The sequence below is a fragment of the Typopeltis vanoorti genome, chromosome 8 (assembly GCF_054136105.1).
Source record: "Typopeltis vanoorti isolate ZY-2024b chromosome 8, IOZ_Tvanoo_1.0, whole genome shotgun sequence".
In the NCBI taxonomy this organism is placed as follows: domain Eukaryota; kingdom Metazoa; phylum Arthropoda; class Arachnida; order Uropygi; family Thelyphonidae; genus Typopeltis; species Typopeltis vanoorti.
Genome location: NC_143556.1, coordinates 17,097,644 through 17,112,416, shown reverse-complemented (window position 1 = coordinate 17,112,416; position 14,773 = coordinate 17,097,644). Strand labels below are relative to the sequence as shown.

At 37.4% G+C, this 14,773-nt stretch overlaps 1 protein-coding gene across 1 annotated transcript in view; it reads right to left on the bottom strand.

Moving 5' to 3' along the window:
* The window catches only part of Vha13 (V-type proton ATPase subunit Vha13), a 45,104-nt gene extending 36,055 nt beyond the window's left edge, over positions 1–9,049 (bottom strand). The window contains exons 1-2 of the mRNA XM_090396536.1: positions 8,897–9,049; positions 1,557–1,657 (exon numbers count right to left, since the gene is read on the bottom strand). Of these exons, the coding sequence (XP_090252662.1) occupies positions 1,557–1,657; positions 8,897–8,969 (174 nt within the window). The 5' untranslated portion in view covers positions 8,970–9,049. The remainder of the gene's footprint in view (positions 1–1,556; positions 1,658–8,896) is intronic.
* Positions 9,050–14,773: the final 5,724 nt, after the last annotated feature.

Genomic DNA, 14,773 nt, shown 5'->3' with positions numbered 1-14,773 from the left:
CAATAATCTTTCTGTATTTTAGTCTACAGTTCACATCTGAGAGCTGCTCAACTTTTATTCGCTTTAAAACTTTCTTAGATGTTATTCTTTTCAATATGAAATTCAATTTTATCCTGCTCAAGACTAAATAGTGATCACTTCCAATTTCAAATCCTCTGTACACTCTGGTGTCCTGCACCAGGGAGAAAACATCACTATCAACAATAACATAGTCAATGAGACTTTTCTTATTCCTTGCTTCTTCTCTCCATGTGAATTTGTGCACATTTTTATGTTGGAACATGGTGTTAGTAATAACCAGTCCATGTCCTGAGCAGAAATGCAACAGGTATTTGCCATTATTATTAGCTTTGCTCTTTTCTCCAAATTTTCCCAAAATATTTTTGTATGTCTGACAATCATTTCCTACTCTGCTATTTAGATCCCCAACAAGGACCAACTTTTCCTTTTTCATTGTGTCAGAAGCTTTCTCTAAAGACTCAAAATATTCCTCCACTTCTACCTTAGTAGAACCTTCTGTGGACCATAGGCACAAATAAGTCTCATTGTCCAATTCCCCATTCTGATATTAGCCCACATTACTCTACTTGAGACTGCCTGCCATTCAAGAAGATTAGCCTCGTATTTTGTGTTGAATACTATGGCTACTCCTTTTTTTCCTTGATTGTCATTTCCAGAATATAACATTTTGTATTTATTGCTCAAAAAGATCTCGCCAGTTTTTGTCTTTTTAGTTTCGGTCACCCTATTATGTTGATCTGGTACTTATCTAATTCCTCAGTTAGCTCCATTTCTTTGCCATTCAGGCTTCTTATGTTGATAGTACCGATCTTTAACTCTGGTGATGTTGAGTTGGGGTGTGCTTTCAGATTTGTTACAGTAGCTGACTTTTTGCTGTTCGCCCTGGTTCCCTGACGGAAACAATGGGGGCCTTGTTTAACCGAGTTACGCCCAAGCCGACCTGAAATTTTGTCATGTTGTACCATCATTTGTATTTTTGTTTAAGCCAATAAGAAAACAATTTGGTCGGCTAAATCCCAAATTGCCAGCCCATCCTCGTTCGTTCAGTATTCAGGTAGATACCTAACAGGGTGCACCACGAGAAGGTGAGGATTGTACATTAGGTCAGAAGCCCTGGTCAGTTCTCCACATTCCTTTAAAGGCTATGTGGAGGTCTCCACTCAGTTATATAGCTTTGACCCTTAAGCACCCCAGAAATATAAGATCTGATAATGTTGGTGTCTTGACAGATAACAGATTGATTTGGAGGAAAATTGTTGATAGGAAGTTAGTAATGATATAAGTTCTTCATGTAGTACTATCATAATATCCTGTACACCCTTTGAGGGTACATGTCAGGAATTTGATGATGATGATTGCCAAGACAGCTTTGTTAAATAAAAAAGTAATTTAAAAATTCTTATTATACTTTAAAAGAATGAAAAGGAACATTTCAAACACCTGTTGGAATATTAGAAGGTTAATACTTCACTACTCAAGTTTAGCTGGTATGTGAAAGGTAATTTGGCAAAAAAAAAAAAAAAACTATTACTTACTGCTGCCTCATATTCCTTAAACTGCCTTTCTCGTTCCTCGCGTATTTTTAAGATTTCTGCTTGGGCTTCTTCCTTAGCCTCCTTTAAACGAAGTGCTTTGCCTATATATATGTATATTATATATATATCTATAACACAATCTTTGCACATAAAACAAATATTTGTTTATCATTCAGTTATCTTCAACTGTTTTTTATAATATTAATTACAAACATTTTAGTATATTAATATAATAATTACAAATATAACAATATTCTTAATTACTTTGACCATTGTTGTCAATAATTGTCATGACAATCAATGTGTTCTTATGTTCAGTTTTGCTTTGGCGAAGGAAAATCCAGATTTTCAGGATAAAGCCATAAAACCTAAATATGAGACTGGTTAATTTTGTCTTATCTGAGAAAAAGGTTTACAAAAACAGTTCCTGTTTTTGATAATATATGAGTCATTTTGATCAAATCAAATGCATCTTACTAATCACAAAAAAACTTTTCATATTTAGTTATTGGTATTATCTTACAATGTCTCTTTTACTGTCTAATGTGAAACTATTCTGATATTATTTAAAATTCCAAAGCCCACATTTTTAGTATATAATATTCCACAGCTTAATGAAAATATAAGCAAAAAATAAAAAAATAGAATATCAAATAAAACAGAAAAATATCCGTACTTTATATTGGTCTAATGGAAATTATATAAACTAAATTTAACTGAAACAGCAAATGAACTAACTATATGGTCAAATTTGGCTTTTGCTTTATGTCACTCATTTCTTTGAGTGACAAACATCAAAAGCCAACCAAATGCAACCACCACCACAATACAAGCAATGTATTTGTGACAAACTTTACTACTGAATGGAATTCAACTATATATAGAATCATCAGCTATTACTATTCAATTCAATGCTTTTATGTGTTCCACTGAAATATTAGTCATTAATTTATGAGATTGCACACATTTTCAGCAAAAAATTCTTCTAAATATAACATGGGAATGGTAAAAAGGCAGCAGAAGGTTGGAAAGGCCTATTAAGATCTTTCCAACTTCTATTAAGAAACAGAATGTGTTGAGTTTGGGATCCAAGAATTCACTCCCTGCTCTTTACAAATGCCATTAGATAGGTTGCTGTAGACAGGCATGATTACAGGAGTGACCAAAAGGATGGGGTAGGAGAAGAATGAAAACTCAAGATAAAGATAATAGCAGGTATCTGGAGTTGTGGTTAAGGTATTGGAGAGATTTGTGAGAACTAAGATACAGAAATGGATTGATAATAGCAGTGTTTTTTGTGATTGTCAGTATGGGTTTGTTAAAGGGAGATCATGTTTTGCCAACCTCCTTACGTCCTATAACAAAGTAACAAATGCATTGGATAAGGTAGATACATATATAGTGGTATACTTTAGATTTTGCAAAAGCTTTTGTGATTGTCAGTATGGGTTTGTTAAAGGGAAATCATGTTTTGCCAACCTACTTACGTACTATAACAAGGTAACAAATGTATTGGATAAGGTAGATACATATACAGTGGTATACTTTAGATTTTGCAAAAGCTTTTGATTGCCACACAAGGTGTTAAATAAATTGAAATGGATGGGGCTGGATAACAGACTAGCAAGTTGGAGTGATGACTGGTTGTCAGATAGGTATCAGAAAGTTGTATATGAGGATGAAGTATTCCAAAAGAACAAAATCACTAGTGGTATGCCACAGGGGTCTGTATTGGAGCCATTGTTGTTCAACTTGTGTTAATGATATTGGGACTGGTTTACCTGGTGATATGCAACTGTTTGCAGATGACGCAAAATTGAGGAAAACAACATAGAATCAAGCAGACAGGGCCTTACAGGAGAACTTCAATATAGTGTATGAATGAGCAAGTAAGTGGAACTATTAGTTCAGTGTTGCAAAGTACTAAGTTTTGAAATTTGGTAAGCAACAATGGGATGCAAAGTATACACTTGATGGGGAAACTTTGCAGGAGATATGAGATGAAAAATCTAGGAGTGGTGGTGGACAAGGACTTGAAATTTGGGGACCCACATTGCACAAGTTGTGAAGTCATCACATCGGATAATGGTAATGATGTGAAGGACCTTGCCACAGAAAAACAGGTTATGGTTTGATTGTATAAGGCTTTGATCAGACCTCATGGATTATTGTGCATGAATTTGATCACCTGGTTTTCATGGTGATGGTTGCCATCCATGAAAGATAAAAAGCCTCCCCCTGCTCTCTGGTGTTTACCAAATTCAATGTGAGTGCCTCCACTCATACTTTGGATGTTCTGTTGAAAAATGACTACAAGAACACCAGTCTTATATTAACAATAATAAACCTGAAAAATTGGCTCTGCTCAGCATGGAGTGGACATCGACCACGATATCCTATGGTCCAATACTCACCTTTTACATTGGGTTCAGGTTGTGGTTTGAGCAGTTATTTATAGAGCATGCCTAAACACTTCTACACCCCAAATTTAAATTGGGATGATGTCTCTCTATTGCCAAGATTTGGGGGAGTCATCCTCATAAATGGCAAGGGATCCCCCATAGCTCAGACACAGTATAGACAATGTCCTTTGGTCGGAAAGACCCAAGTTCAATTCCTGTCCATGATGTGAGGAACCTTTATTTGGTATCTTTTGACTAAAGGTGAGTTATACAGAGGTGGAGGGTTTTCCCCTCTCGAAAACTCTGGTTTTTCATCCCTCAGAACAGACAAACCAGCCCTGTGAACATGCTTCTACAGACAAAAATACCCTCATCCCCAATGTTAGGCTCTGCAAGAAGTCGGTTGGGATCATGCAAAAGTCACATCATGTAAAAAAGGCCGACCCCAAATAGATGGGATAAGGTACAAGAGGAAGAAGATCCTCATAAATGGCAAGCAATACTGTTCCCCCCCATTTTAATTTTTTTTAAATTTAATTTAATATTATTGTGTTCCACGGAAAGTAAATAAGTGTTCCGTGATGTCAGTGACTAAGCCGTGTATTTTTAAACATGGAAGTAATTCGGGAAAGGGAATACTGCTGTTTACGACAATCATAAAAATTGCCTGCAAGCTGATTGCAACAATGGGCAGCATATCCTCTGTTCTCAAAACTGAACGAAATAACAATATGTTGCAAATGTTAGTGACCAATCAGCAAGGAAGTATAAAGAAAATGAGAAAAAGTCTGCATTCACTTGTAAGTATTTCATAATAATATTATAAATTTTTGGTGATCATTATGGGATATATCAATGAAAATCAGCGTAAATTAATTTAATGACGTTGGCCTGAGGAAATTACAATATGCTACAAGATTTCATTAGTCCAGTGAATGATAACTGATTTAAATGTAATTTTATATTTGTCAACATGTCATACCATATAAGTGTACTAATACTCTTTATGATTATGCCATAATTAATTATTAATACATTACAAAATAACCAAGGTGTTCCGTGAATATTTCAGGATTTGTGAAATGTTCATCGTAGGAAAAATCTGGGAAACACTATTTTAATCGCTGTAGTCATTGGAGAGGAACGTGTTGTGTATGTGGTCGATCCACTGGAACAAAGATTGTGGGCTCTCTTGGTTAGAGTTTTAATAATGCCACATTGTTGAGCAGGGTGGTGATGGGAGAGTTTGCGAATGTATCTGCCTGCACGCGTAGGCTTTCTATATACACAGCGAAGGAAAGTGTATACCATTAGGAAGGCGTGTAACTAAGGTGTGTCTAAGGAATGGTAAACTATTGTTATTATTTTTTTATTTTCCTTTTCCATCATAAACTGGATTCTTGGATGTAGGCTGTTGAGATAGATGATCTGTTCTCTATATGGCCTCATGGCCCAGACATATCAGAGAACACATCATCTTAGCCAGATCGAAGGTTTGAGAGGGGCTGAGTCTATGGATCGTTTTTCAAAATTTTCCATATAAAAATTGGCAAGAGGGGGTGAGGGGGGGACCATAGCGGTTCCCTCTATCTGTTTGTAAATTTTGTTCTTCCAAGAAAAATAACCAGAATTTATGGCAAATTAGGCAAAGCCTAATTTAAGTAGGTGGCTTAGAATGTAAGATTTTGGAAACATTAATCATCAGAGATCCCACCTTACATTCTAGGCCACCTACTATCGCCCACTGAGGGACCACCGCCTGGATAGGACTTGAGTCACCCACGTGGCTAGCTTAGTATTGTGTGGTATTTGTGTATATGTTACATTAGTTTTTTGTAATCTCTGAAGATGTCCCAGTGACTGAGACGAAATATAGAAAGTATTAAAAATCTGTTTTAATCCTTTCCGAGTGCTGTATACAATCCATTAAGCCTCCAACATGATGTGTTGTCAACATCTTTTCCACTCAGCTCATCTACCCAACGTACTGATGCTAAGTGAACACTGCTTCCTATATTCACCTGCTTTATACTTCCAGATGTATCCATTTTTGGCAGTGACCTTTTCTTGTCATTGTTTCATCACATCTCAAACAAGTATCTCATGAACACTCTCACCAACTGAAGGCAGTGTGAACACTTCATTAACAACTACATCTTGTGAAGTTATCACTAAATCCAAAACATTAAAGCTTCTAGTTGCTTCAATCCCATGCTGCTTAAGATACTTATCTCTCAGAAATTTGACAAACTCGCTCTTCTTGTTCTCACACACTATCTCCTCCTTCCAGTCTATATTCCTGTAATTAAAGTCTCCCATCAGGATACCTTCTTTTTACATTCCCAACTAATTTGCCTAAACATTTCATAATCAGTATTCTCTGTATTCCCTGGTCTATAGCAATATCTTATTATATATACTAACCTGATTATTTCAACTTTGCACTACACAGATTCAAAATCTGTGCAGGCACTACCAACTTTGACACTTTGCAGATATAATTCTTCTGCTATCATCAGCATTTCACCTCCTCTTTTCACAATTCTATCATTCCAGAAAATTATATATCCTTCTAATTCTATTCCTGACATCACATCCTCCTCCTCAGACAACCAAGTTTCACTTATTCCAATTATTTTTGGGCATATATCTCAATCAATGCAACAAACTCAGCTCTCTTGTTTCAAATAATCTTTACATTTGTGTATAAACATAACAATCTCTGTGTGTTTGAGGCCATTCTACCAGCACCAACATTCTCTATTCTAGCTGCTATACTACACCTCTCTCTCTCTTCAGTCTGACCACCCCATTTCATAAAAGTTGACCAAAGAGCTTACAGGAATACACTCCCAGGCATTCACGAGTTGTCTTAGCACGGACTACATAGAAGGCATAGGCACAGGCCAGGCGTCTATATATTCACCTTTTATTAGTCCATTTTGATAAGGTTTTACCAGTTCAAAACCAACCAGTTGTTTTGAACTGGTTGATTCTCCTTAGAGATGTTGAAAGTTTTTTCACTGGTTATGCTATACATTAAATATGCCAAAAAATTATATTCTTGGTTCATCCTTTATCCAAGTGTAAGCAAAGTTTGCAGGTGAAATAACCTCATGACTGGACTTTTGACTACTTGTATATGGGAAATATACGACTGCTGCATTACTTCAATCTTGGTATCTCTTCTGAGTCTGGCTCCCATTACATTATGGGATACTAAGGCAATTGATGTGAAGTCATTAGCCTCTGTATACAAGTAGCCCAATTAGAAGAAAATTGGTGGTTTTTCAAACCAGACACACCCACAATCAAATTTTCATTCTCAGACAAAAAGTGAGAAAACAACAATATGGAAAGGAACCTCACTGATGTTTGAAAAGAAAACTGTAGAAAGTACTGTAAGAAAAGTGAAAAAAAGTTTGATCCAATTTAAAGTCTCTACCAAAGCTGCCAAAATTAAGAACTAACAACAGCTAAGAATTTATGAATACAATGGGAATAAGACAAGGATGCACTCTCAGACCAGTTTTGTTTACTTTACTGATAGACCATATCATCAAAAGTAGTGGAGTAAAAAAGGAAACCATTTCAGAAAATTGGCTGATGTAATTGGAATTCTCAGAATTAGCTTTTGCAGATGATGTTGTAATAGTGCAAAATTAGAGGGAGACCTTTAATTTATGGAATGAAGAAATGCTAAAGAAAAAAGGAATATGAGAATTAGCCAAAAGGAAGAAAAAAAAGAAAAAAAAAACCTAATAGCTCAGGAAGAAAGAACAATTAATTTTCAAGATTAAAGTCTGAAACAAGTAGCCTTTAAATATTTAGAATCAGTTTTCACTCAGGAAAGAGAAAATCTAAAAACTCAGCAGTTGATGTCAATTGGAAAGTTTACATGCTAAACAGGAAACTGTTTAAGCGAAATTAAAAAAAAAATAATAATAAAAAAACTGTCAGTTTATTGCTCTGATTATATCCCAGTACTGTTTTACGATTATATCAATCCCAAAACAATTCAGCCAACTGCAAACCAAGAAATAAGATTATTCAGTAAGGTGAGATAGAAAGAAAAACCAGAAGTGCCAAGATAAGAAAGAAAACAATAAGAACAAATTTAGGAATAAAACCATTAGGAAACAACTCAGATAGTTTGGATATGTTCAAATAGAAATGTGAGATATCCAAAGTAAGCCTAGCGAGCAAGCAAGACAAGAGACACAAGGGGAAAACCTATGTAAGTATGGAAAAGGAACATGAGAAATGCGTTGAAGGAGGATACAATGATGTGAAGATACTGACCAGAAAATGCAGGAAGTCGAGTACTGTTTGTAGCAGCTGTACACGATCAGGTAAAAGAGAACCAAATTAAAAAAAAAAAAAGTAACTTATTTATTTATTTTTTCAAATTATCGAAAGATAACTTCGGCAAAACAATGAAAATACACTTGAGTAAAATTCATTTCATTTCAAGGGGTAAAGATGCTATTGCGTAACATTCACTCCGATAAATACTCTTTTTGTGACGCATATTCCACTAATGATTTATAGAATTAAATAAAAATTAAATCATTTTCTGACAGATCAATTTCTCATTGGTAAATAAAAAAATAGAGCGAATAACTGCTGCATAATAAAACATACACTTACCAATGTCGCTAATACTCTCCAAAATCAACAAATACGCAAGCATTACTATTCAGAAGGATTAAAACAGGTGTTTTAACGTTGTAGAAATCTTGCATTTGGTAATGATAATTATATAATTAAAATTTACTGGGTGGAATAAAATAAAAATGCGGTATTGAGAAAAATATATATTTAAAACACCTTACTATACAAAGTGGAATGACTACCTCTCATTTAGAAAAATGATAACCAATTTAAAATGTAAACATAAGAAAGTAGGTCGGATTAATTTTATAAGGGGAAACTTACGTTTCCTTGCTTGGTTAAGCTTCTCAGCGGCTCTTTTTTCTGCAGTAAGTAACTGCTGAATACCTTGTGACATTATCACCACAAAATAAAACACAACTTACACTTATTTAAAATACTCCCACTAGAAAAACTCAACTTGAAACAGATCGCTCACTTTAGTCACCTGACATCAGCCGGTGTTACACGCGCCACCCTACATAAGATTATTAGTAAACACGGGAGCAAAAAACATTTTATTTAAAGAATGAATTGCAAAGCATGTTATGAAATAGGATGGAACTACAGTGGTATCTAGCTAATCCGAATCCTCCAGTAATCCGAACTGCGATTTGAAAGAAAAAAGTTTTATTTATTACGTATTATTATTTTATGTACTATTATTTTTATTTAATACTTATTATTTTAAATGTTATTATTTATTTTATTATTATTAGAATATTAGAATACAGTACAGTATTTTTTTTCATACTGTCGATTGTACGGTTATATTGACAATTGACAATTGACATTTATGTCTTTAGGGGTGAAGCAAGATGCTTTTCATATTCCCCGCTATCTGTTGTGGTTGCAGTGAAGGTAAAATTTATGAGCAGAATGCTCGCCCTGATTGGGCATGGAGATTATGCATCACTAAAGGAGGCCAATATAGCTTTTGGTCTTCTGTATTTGAATATGTCCGTTGGATCGTATGCTGTAGCTTGTTGAACCAAATCGTTGGGATGTGTGGACGTCTTTAGGAAAAACTTGGTGGCTAAGGATCGTAGAAAAGAGAAGATATAGGGAATATTTGTGTCTCTGTGGAGTTGAATGTTTCTAACATACCACGGAGCATTCAAAATCATTCTCAGGCACTTGTTCTGCACTCGCTGTATTTTGATGATGTTAGCATTAGAGGTGTGGCTCCAGGCCGGAGAGGCATAGGTGATTATAGGACGAATCGTCAACTGGTATAGCTGCAATTTGATTCTGTTGCTGAGCTTGCTATTTCTATTAATTAGCGGATAGATCTGTGCTATGACTTTAGATGCCTTTGTGCATGCAGACTTGGTGTGTTGATTGAAAGATAGCTTTTTGTCGAGAATTACACCCAGGTAATTTGTTTCTGACTGCCAGGGAATTTTAATATTGAATAGTAACAAATCTCCTACAGGAGACATTGGCCTTTTTGAGAAAAGAACGGCTGAGCTTTTCTGGGGGTTGACTTCCAATCTCCATTTAGAGAACCAACCCTCCAGCTTTAGAATGTTTTCTTGAAGCTTTCTGGTAATGAAAAGGGGTCTGAGAGATCTGGTTAGTATTGCCGTATCGTCTGCATATAGGGCCAAAATGGAAGTCATCGGATTGTGTGGGATGTCTGACATGTATACAGAGAACAGCAATGGAGCCAGCAGAGATCCCTGCGGCACTCCAGCAAAGATGTGGCGCTGGGAGGATGTAGAACTGTTGATTTTTACTTGCATTGATCTATTTTGAAGATATGAGTGGATTAAATGAACCATTTTAGGTGAGATGCCGGCTGAGATAAGCTTGTGCAGGAGTCCAAAATGCCAGATTTTGTCAAATGCTTTGGATAAGTCTAGGAAAACAGCGCCTGTGCACTGGCGCCAGTTGTAGCTGGTTGTGATGTATTCAACAATTCTGTGGATTTGCTGGGTAGTACTATGGTGTTGCCTAAAACCAAACTGTTCTTTTGGAAGGATGTTTAGGTCATTTATTGAGGTTTGAAGTCGTGAGAGGATGACCTTCTCTGCAACCTTACCCAGATTTGAGATGAGACTGATTGGACGATAATTTTGGGGTAGGTGTGAGTCTTTGCCTGGCTTATGTATGGGAATTACGTCAGCCAGTTTCCAGGTGGAAGGAAAATAGTGAAATCTTAAAATTGCATTTATTATACTGGTCAGGTACACTACTGCCCTCCGGGGCAGAAGTTTAATCACACGATTAGTAATGCCGTCTGGTCCAGGAGCTTTTTTGTTCTTTAAATTTTTAATAATGTCATATATCTCAGCAGGTGATGTTGATGCAATATGGTCAGTGCTGGTGATAGGAAGTTTGAGTGAGTGTCTGACCTTGCTGTGAATCTTATGTATGTGGTCAAAGTCAAGGTTTCCATACGAAGGCCTGCATTGCTCTTCCAAGCTGTGCGCTATAACCTCTGCTTTGTCCACATCTGTGTGAGCAAGGCCCTGATCAGTTAATATTGGGGGAAGGGATCTGCCTTTGTTTTTGGTATTTTTCAGTAGTCCCCAGATGGAGTGATCACTAGGTGAAATGGAGGATAACTTTTCATCCCATACATGGTCTCTGTGAGCTTTCAGTGCATCTCTTACTGCCCCATTTAATCTGTTTAGATTTGTTTTGTCTTGTGGTGCACACGTGTTATGGAATCTCTTTCGAGCTCTGTTTTTATCTCTGATTAAGTTCATGATGTCTTCAGGCAAACGATCTGGCTTGCGGGCAGATTTGTAGGAGGAAGCTACCTTTATAGCAGAATTAATTTGTTGTGTGAGATTTGTAACTGCAGTTTCTACTTCTTCTTTTGTGTGTATGTGAGGAACAGGTCCAATATGATCCTTGAGTGCGGCTGACAGTCTTTCCCATACAATGTAGGAGTGAGAAGGAGGACACAGGAATTCCTGATTTCCCAGATGCAGCAGTATTGGATTGTGATCGGATGATAGTTCATCCATAGAAATGATACTGTACTGAAGTTTAATATCCTGCAGGATAGCTATATCCAGGATATCAACAGTGCCGAACGTACTGAGATGAGTTGGTTCGGTGGGGCCTGCCACAACAGCGTTGCTTGATCCTAAGTAATTGAAAAGGATGCAACCATTCTTGTTTGTGGTTGAACAATTCCAGGCAGGGTGCTTGGAATTCAGATCCCCGGCAATAATGGTGGGCCCTCTGATGCCTAAGATGGCATTTAGATCAGAGTGAAGTAGAGATTTTTGGGGAGGATTGTAAGCTGAGTAGATTTTCAGTTTGCCAGTGGAGCTGGTGACTACTTCCACTCCTGTGATCTCAAGGTTAGTGGTTGAAGGAATGCTCACAGAGTGGTGCTTAATGTAGTTTTTAATGAAGATGGCAGTGCCACCACCTCTGTAGAGTAGTCTGTCATTTCTGTATAGGTGATAGCCCCTTATTGTAGGGTTGTCTGAGGGTCTTAGATGAGTTTCGCTGATTAGAATAACATCTGGCTGATACCTAGATGTGAAGGCACGGAGTTCCAGGATTTTGTTTTTGAGGCCATTTGCGTTCCAAGCAACTATTTGAAGAGATGCTGGAATGAGTTTGTTACTATTCATTTATGAGAGCTGTGAGGATGACCTGTGTTTCACGAAGCAATCTTTTAGTGGAGGTTTCAGTAGGGTTTGATAGGCTAAAATTTTGTAGCATGTTTGGTAGTGAGGCCGTGATAATAGCTGTTAGGTTTTTAGGTGCTCTTGGTTGATTTTGTTCTGGAATTGGCCTAGTTGTACGGGTCACATCGGCATAACTTCTTGTTTGCTTTTGGTTGGAGGTCTCCGACTGTGGTCGATGAGTCTCCGGTTTTGATGTCTGGGCCGCTGGTGTTCTTGTACTGTAGGAGGAGGGCTGATTGATTGCCTCCATCCGTCTGTTCTTTGGGTGTTGAGTGCATCCTTTGTAGTTCGCCGGATGAGGGCCACTGCAGTTGGCACATTTGGCCGAGGTGGTCCTTGGCTTAGTGCAGGTATTGGTTGGGTGGCTGTCTCCACATTTTAAACATCTATATTCTGCTCGGCATAGATTCTGGGCATGGCCAAACTTTTGGCACCTGTGGCACTGCCCAGAAGATGATCTTTTACGGAGTGGTTCCGGTGTGACGATGAGACCACAGACTGTTTTTAAGTTGTAGATATCCTTATATATTTTGTGAATCTCAACAAGGACTAATGGCATGGGAGTTTTGTCTGCTTTGTACATTCTGCTCACTTTGACTGGTGGCAGATCCTGAGAATTTAGGTCAGCAGCGATTTCTGCTGTGTCAATGTCTTCACAGACACCACGAAGGACTACTTTTAAATTTTTTTCTGAACTGAGCGCAAAGGTATGATACTGGATGCCTCTGTTGTCCAGTTCCTTGGTCAACCTTCTGTAGTCTGTCACTGTTGCTGGCTGAATCTTTATGCCTTCATCCATGTTTTTGGCCTTAATGAAGCCAATATGCAGATTGGACATTGTGGATCGTAAAGCTGCCCACTTTTGTTTTTCTCTAAGGATGACCGGAGGCACCTTTTCTTTGGGAGAGGTAGCGGCGTCCGAACCCTGAGAATCCTGTTCCATTACAGTGTTGTCATTGTGCGGTTCTTCTGTTGTTCTTCGCTTTTTGCGAGCACGCACTTCTACAAAGTCTGAAGGTGTAGAAGGCATCGACTCTAAATGATCTTCAGCGACGACTTTGTGAGCACGCACTTCTGCAAAGTCTGGAGGAGTAGAAGGCATCGACTCTAAATGATCTTCAGCGACGACTTTGTGAGCACGCACTTCTGCAAAGTCTGGAGGAGTAGAAGGCATCGACTCTAAATGATCTTCAGCGACAGCGTCTGAGACACATTCGGGGGGAAACGTGTCATACAGTTTAACCTTTCCCGGCCAATTTTCACTCAGCAGCTTTCCCAGTCTGAGGAATTCAAAATAAACTTCTTCGAATTTGGCCTCATTAAGAAGTTTTGCCATGACAATATTTGGAAATGTGTTAAGTCAAGGATGGAGAAAGAGTAGAGATTGCTCTGGTGTTCCGAGCAGGTAAAAGTAATCCTGTGGACTTTTGAGGGTCCACTAGCAAATCCCGTAGACACCCTAAGGTGTCTACCAGCAATAAGATGTCGCGATATAAAATACAGCAATGGCGATACTAACGGCAGTAGGAATAGCGTATCGCCCTTATAACTTCAATTGACTTACCTGGATGGAAAATAAATAAAGTGCCTGTTTATGGCAGTAAGCAATTAACTGAAATTACTGATGAATACGCATAAATCACTAAATCATAACCGTCAAATTCACAATTCACCATCAATAATACACGACACTAAACACTACCACGCGAGCCGCCATCTTCATTCCACCCCCGTACGGTTATACTGTAGACCTATTTTGATTTATTGTGTGTTCACGTTTGCTTTTTTATAGTGTACAGTACGTACCGTATTGTCGGAATGTATCACCGCTGTCCGTAATGAACTGATTAGTCCCCAGTATTGCACAGTGTTTGTTTATCTTTACGTTCCTTCAACAACGACTTAGCCTAAAGCCTGGTTGTATATAACGCTCAGTTTTCTTTGGTTATTGAAATCAAACGTTGTCTGAGTTGTCGTTTATTGTTTTGTGTTTTCGTAAGTTTTCAATGAATGATTATCGATTGTTTTAGTAAGTGATTTTATTTTTTAGATAAATTTTAAAAGTGACAGTTTTATTGTTTATTAACTTCATTTTTTATTTTACTGTTTTTAACACTAAAATTTAGTTCGTTAAAATGGCTACCGGATTGAAGCCTAACAAAAGAAAACACGTAACATTATCATGGTCGGATAAGTGTAAAATAATTCAGTGTCTGGAAAAGGGTGAAACAGCCGTACAACTTGCTACTAAATACAATGTCGGCAAATCTACAATCAGTGACATAAAAAAACAAAACAAAGATAGGATTTTAACTTATGTTTCAACCACAGAAGAAGGACCAAGCAAGAGACAAACTCTGAAAACAAGTGATTTTTCTTTACTTGATTCTGCTGTTTACACGTGGTTTGTTCAAGAAAGAAGTCGTCGTACTCCCATCTCCGGAGACATTTTAAAGCAGAAAGCATTTCCATTCACAAATTTACCCGGATCAGAAATTCAAAGCAA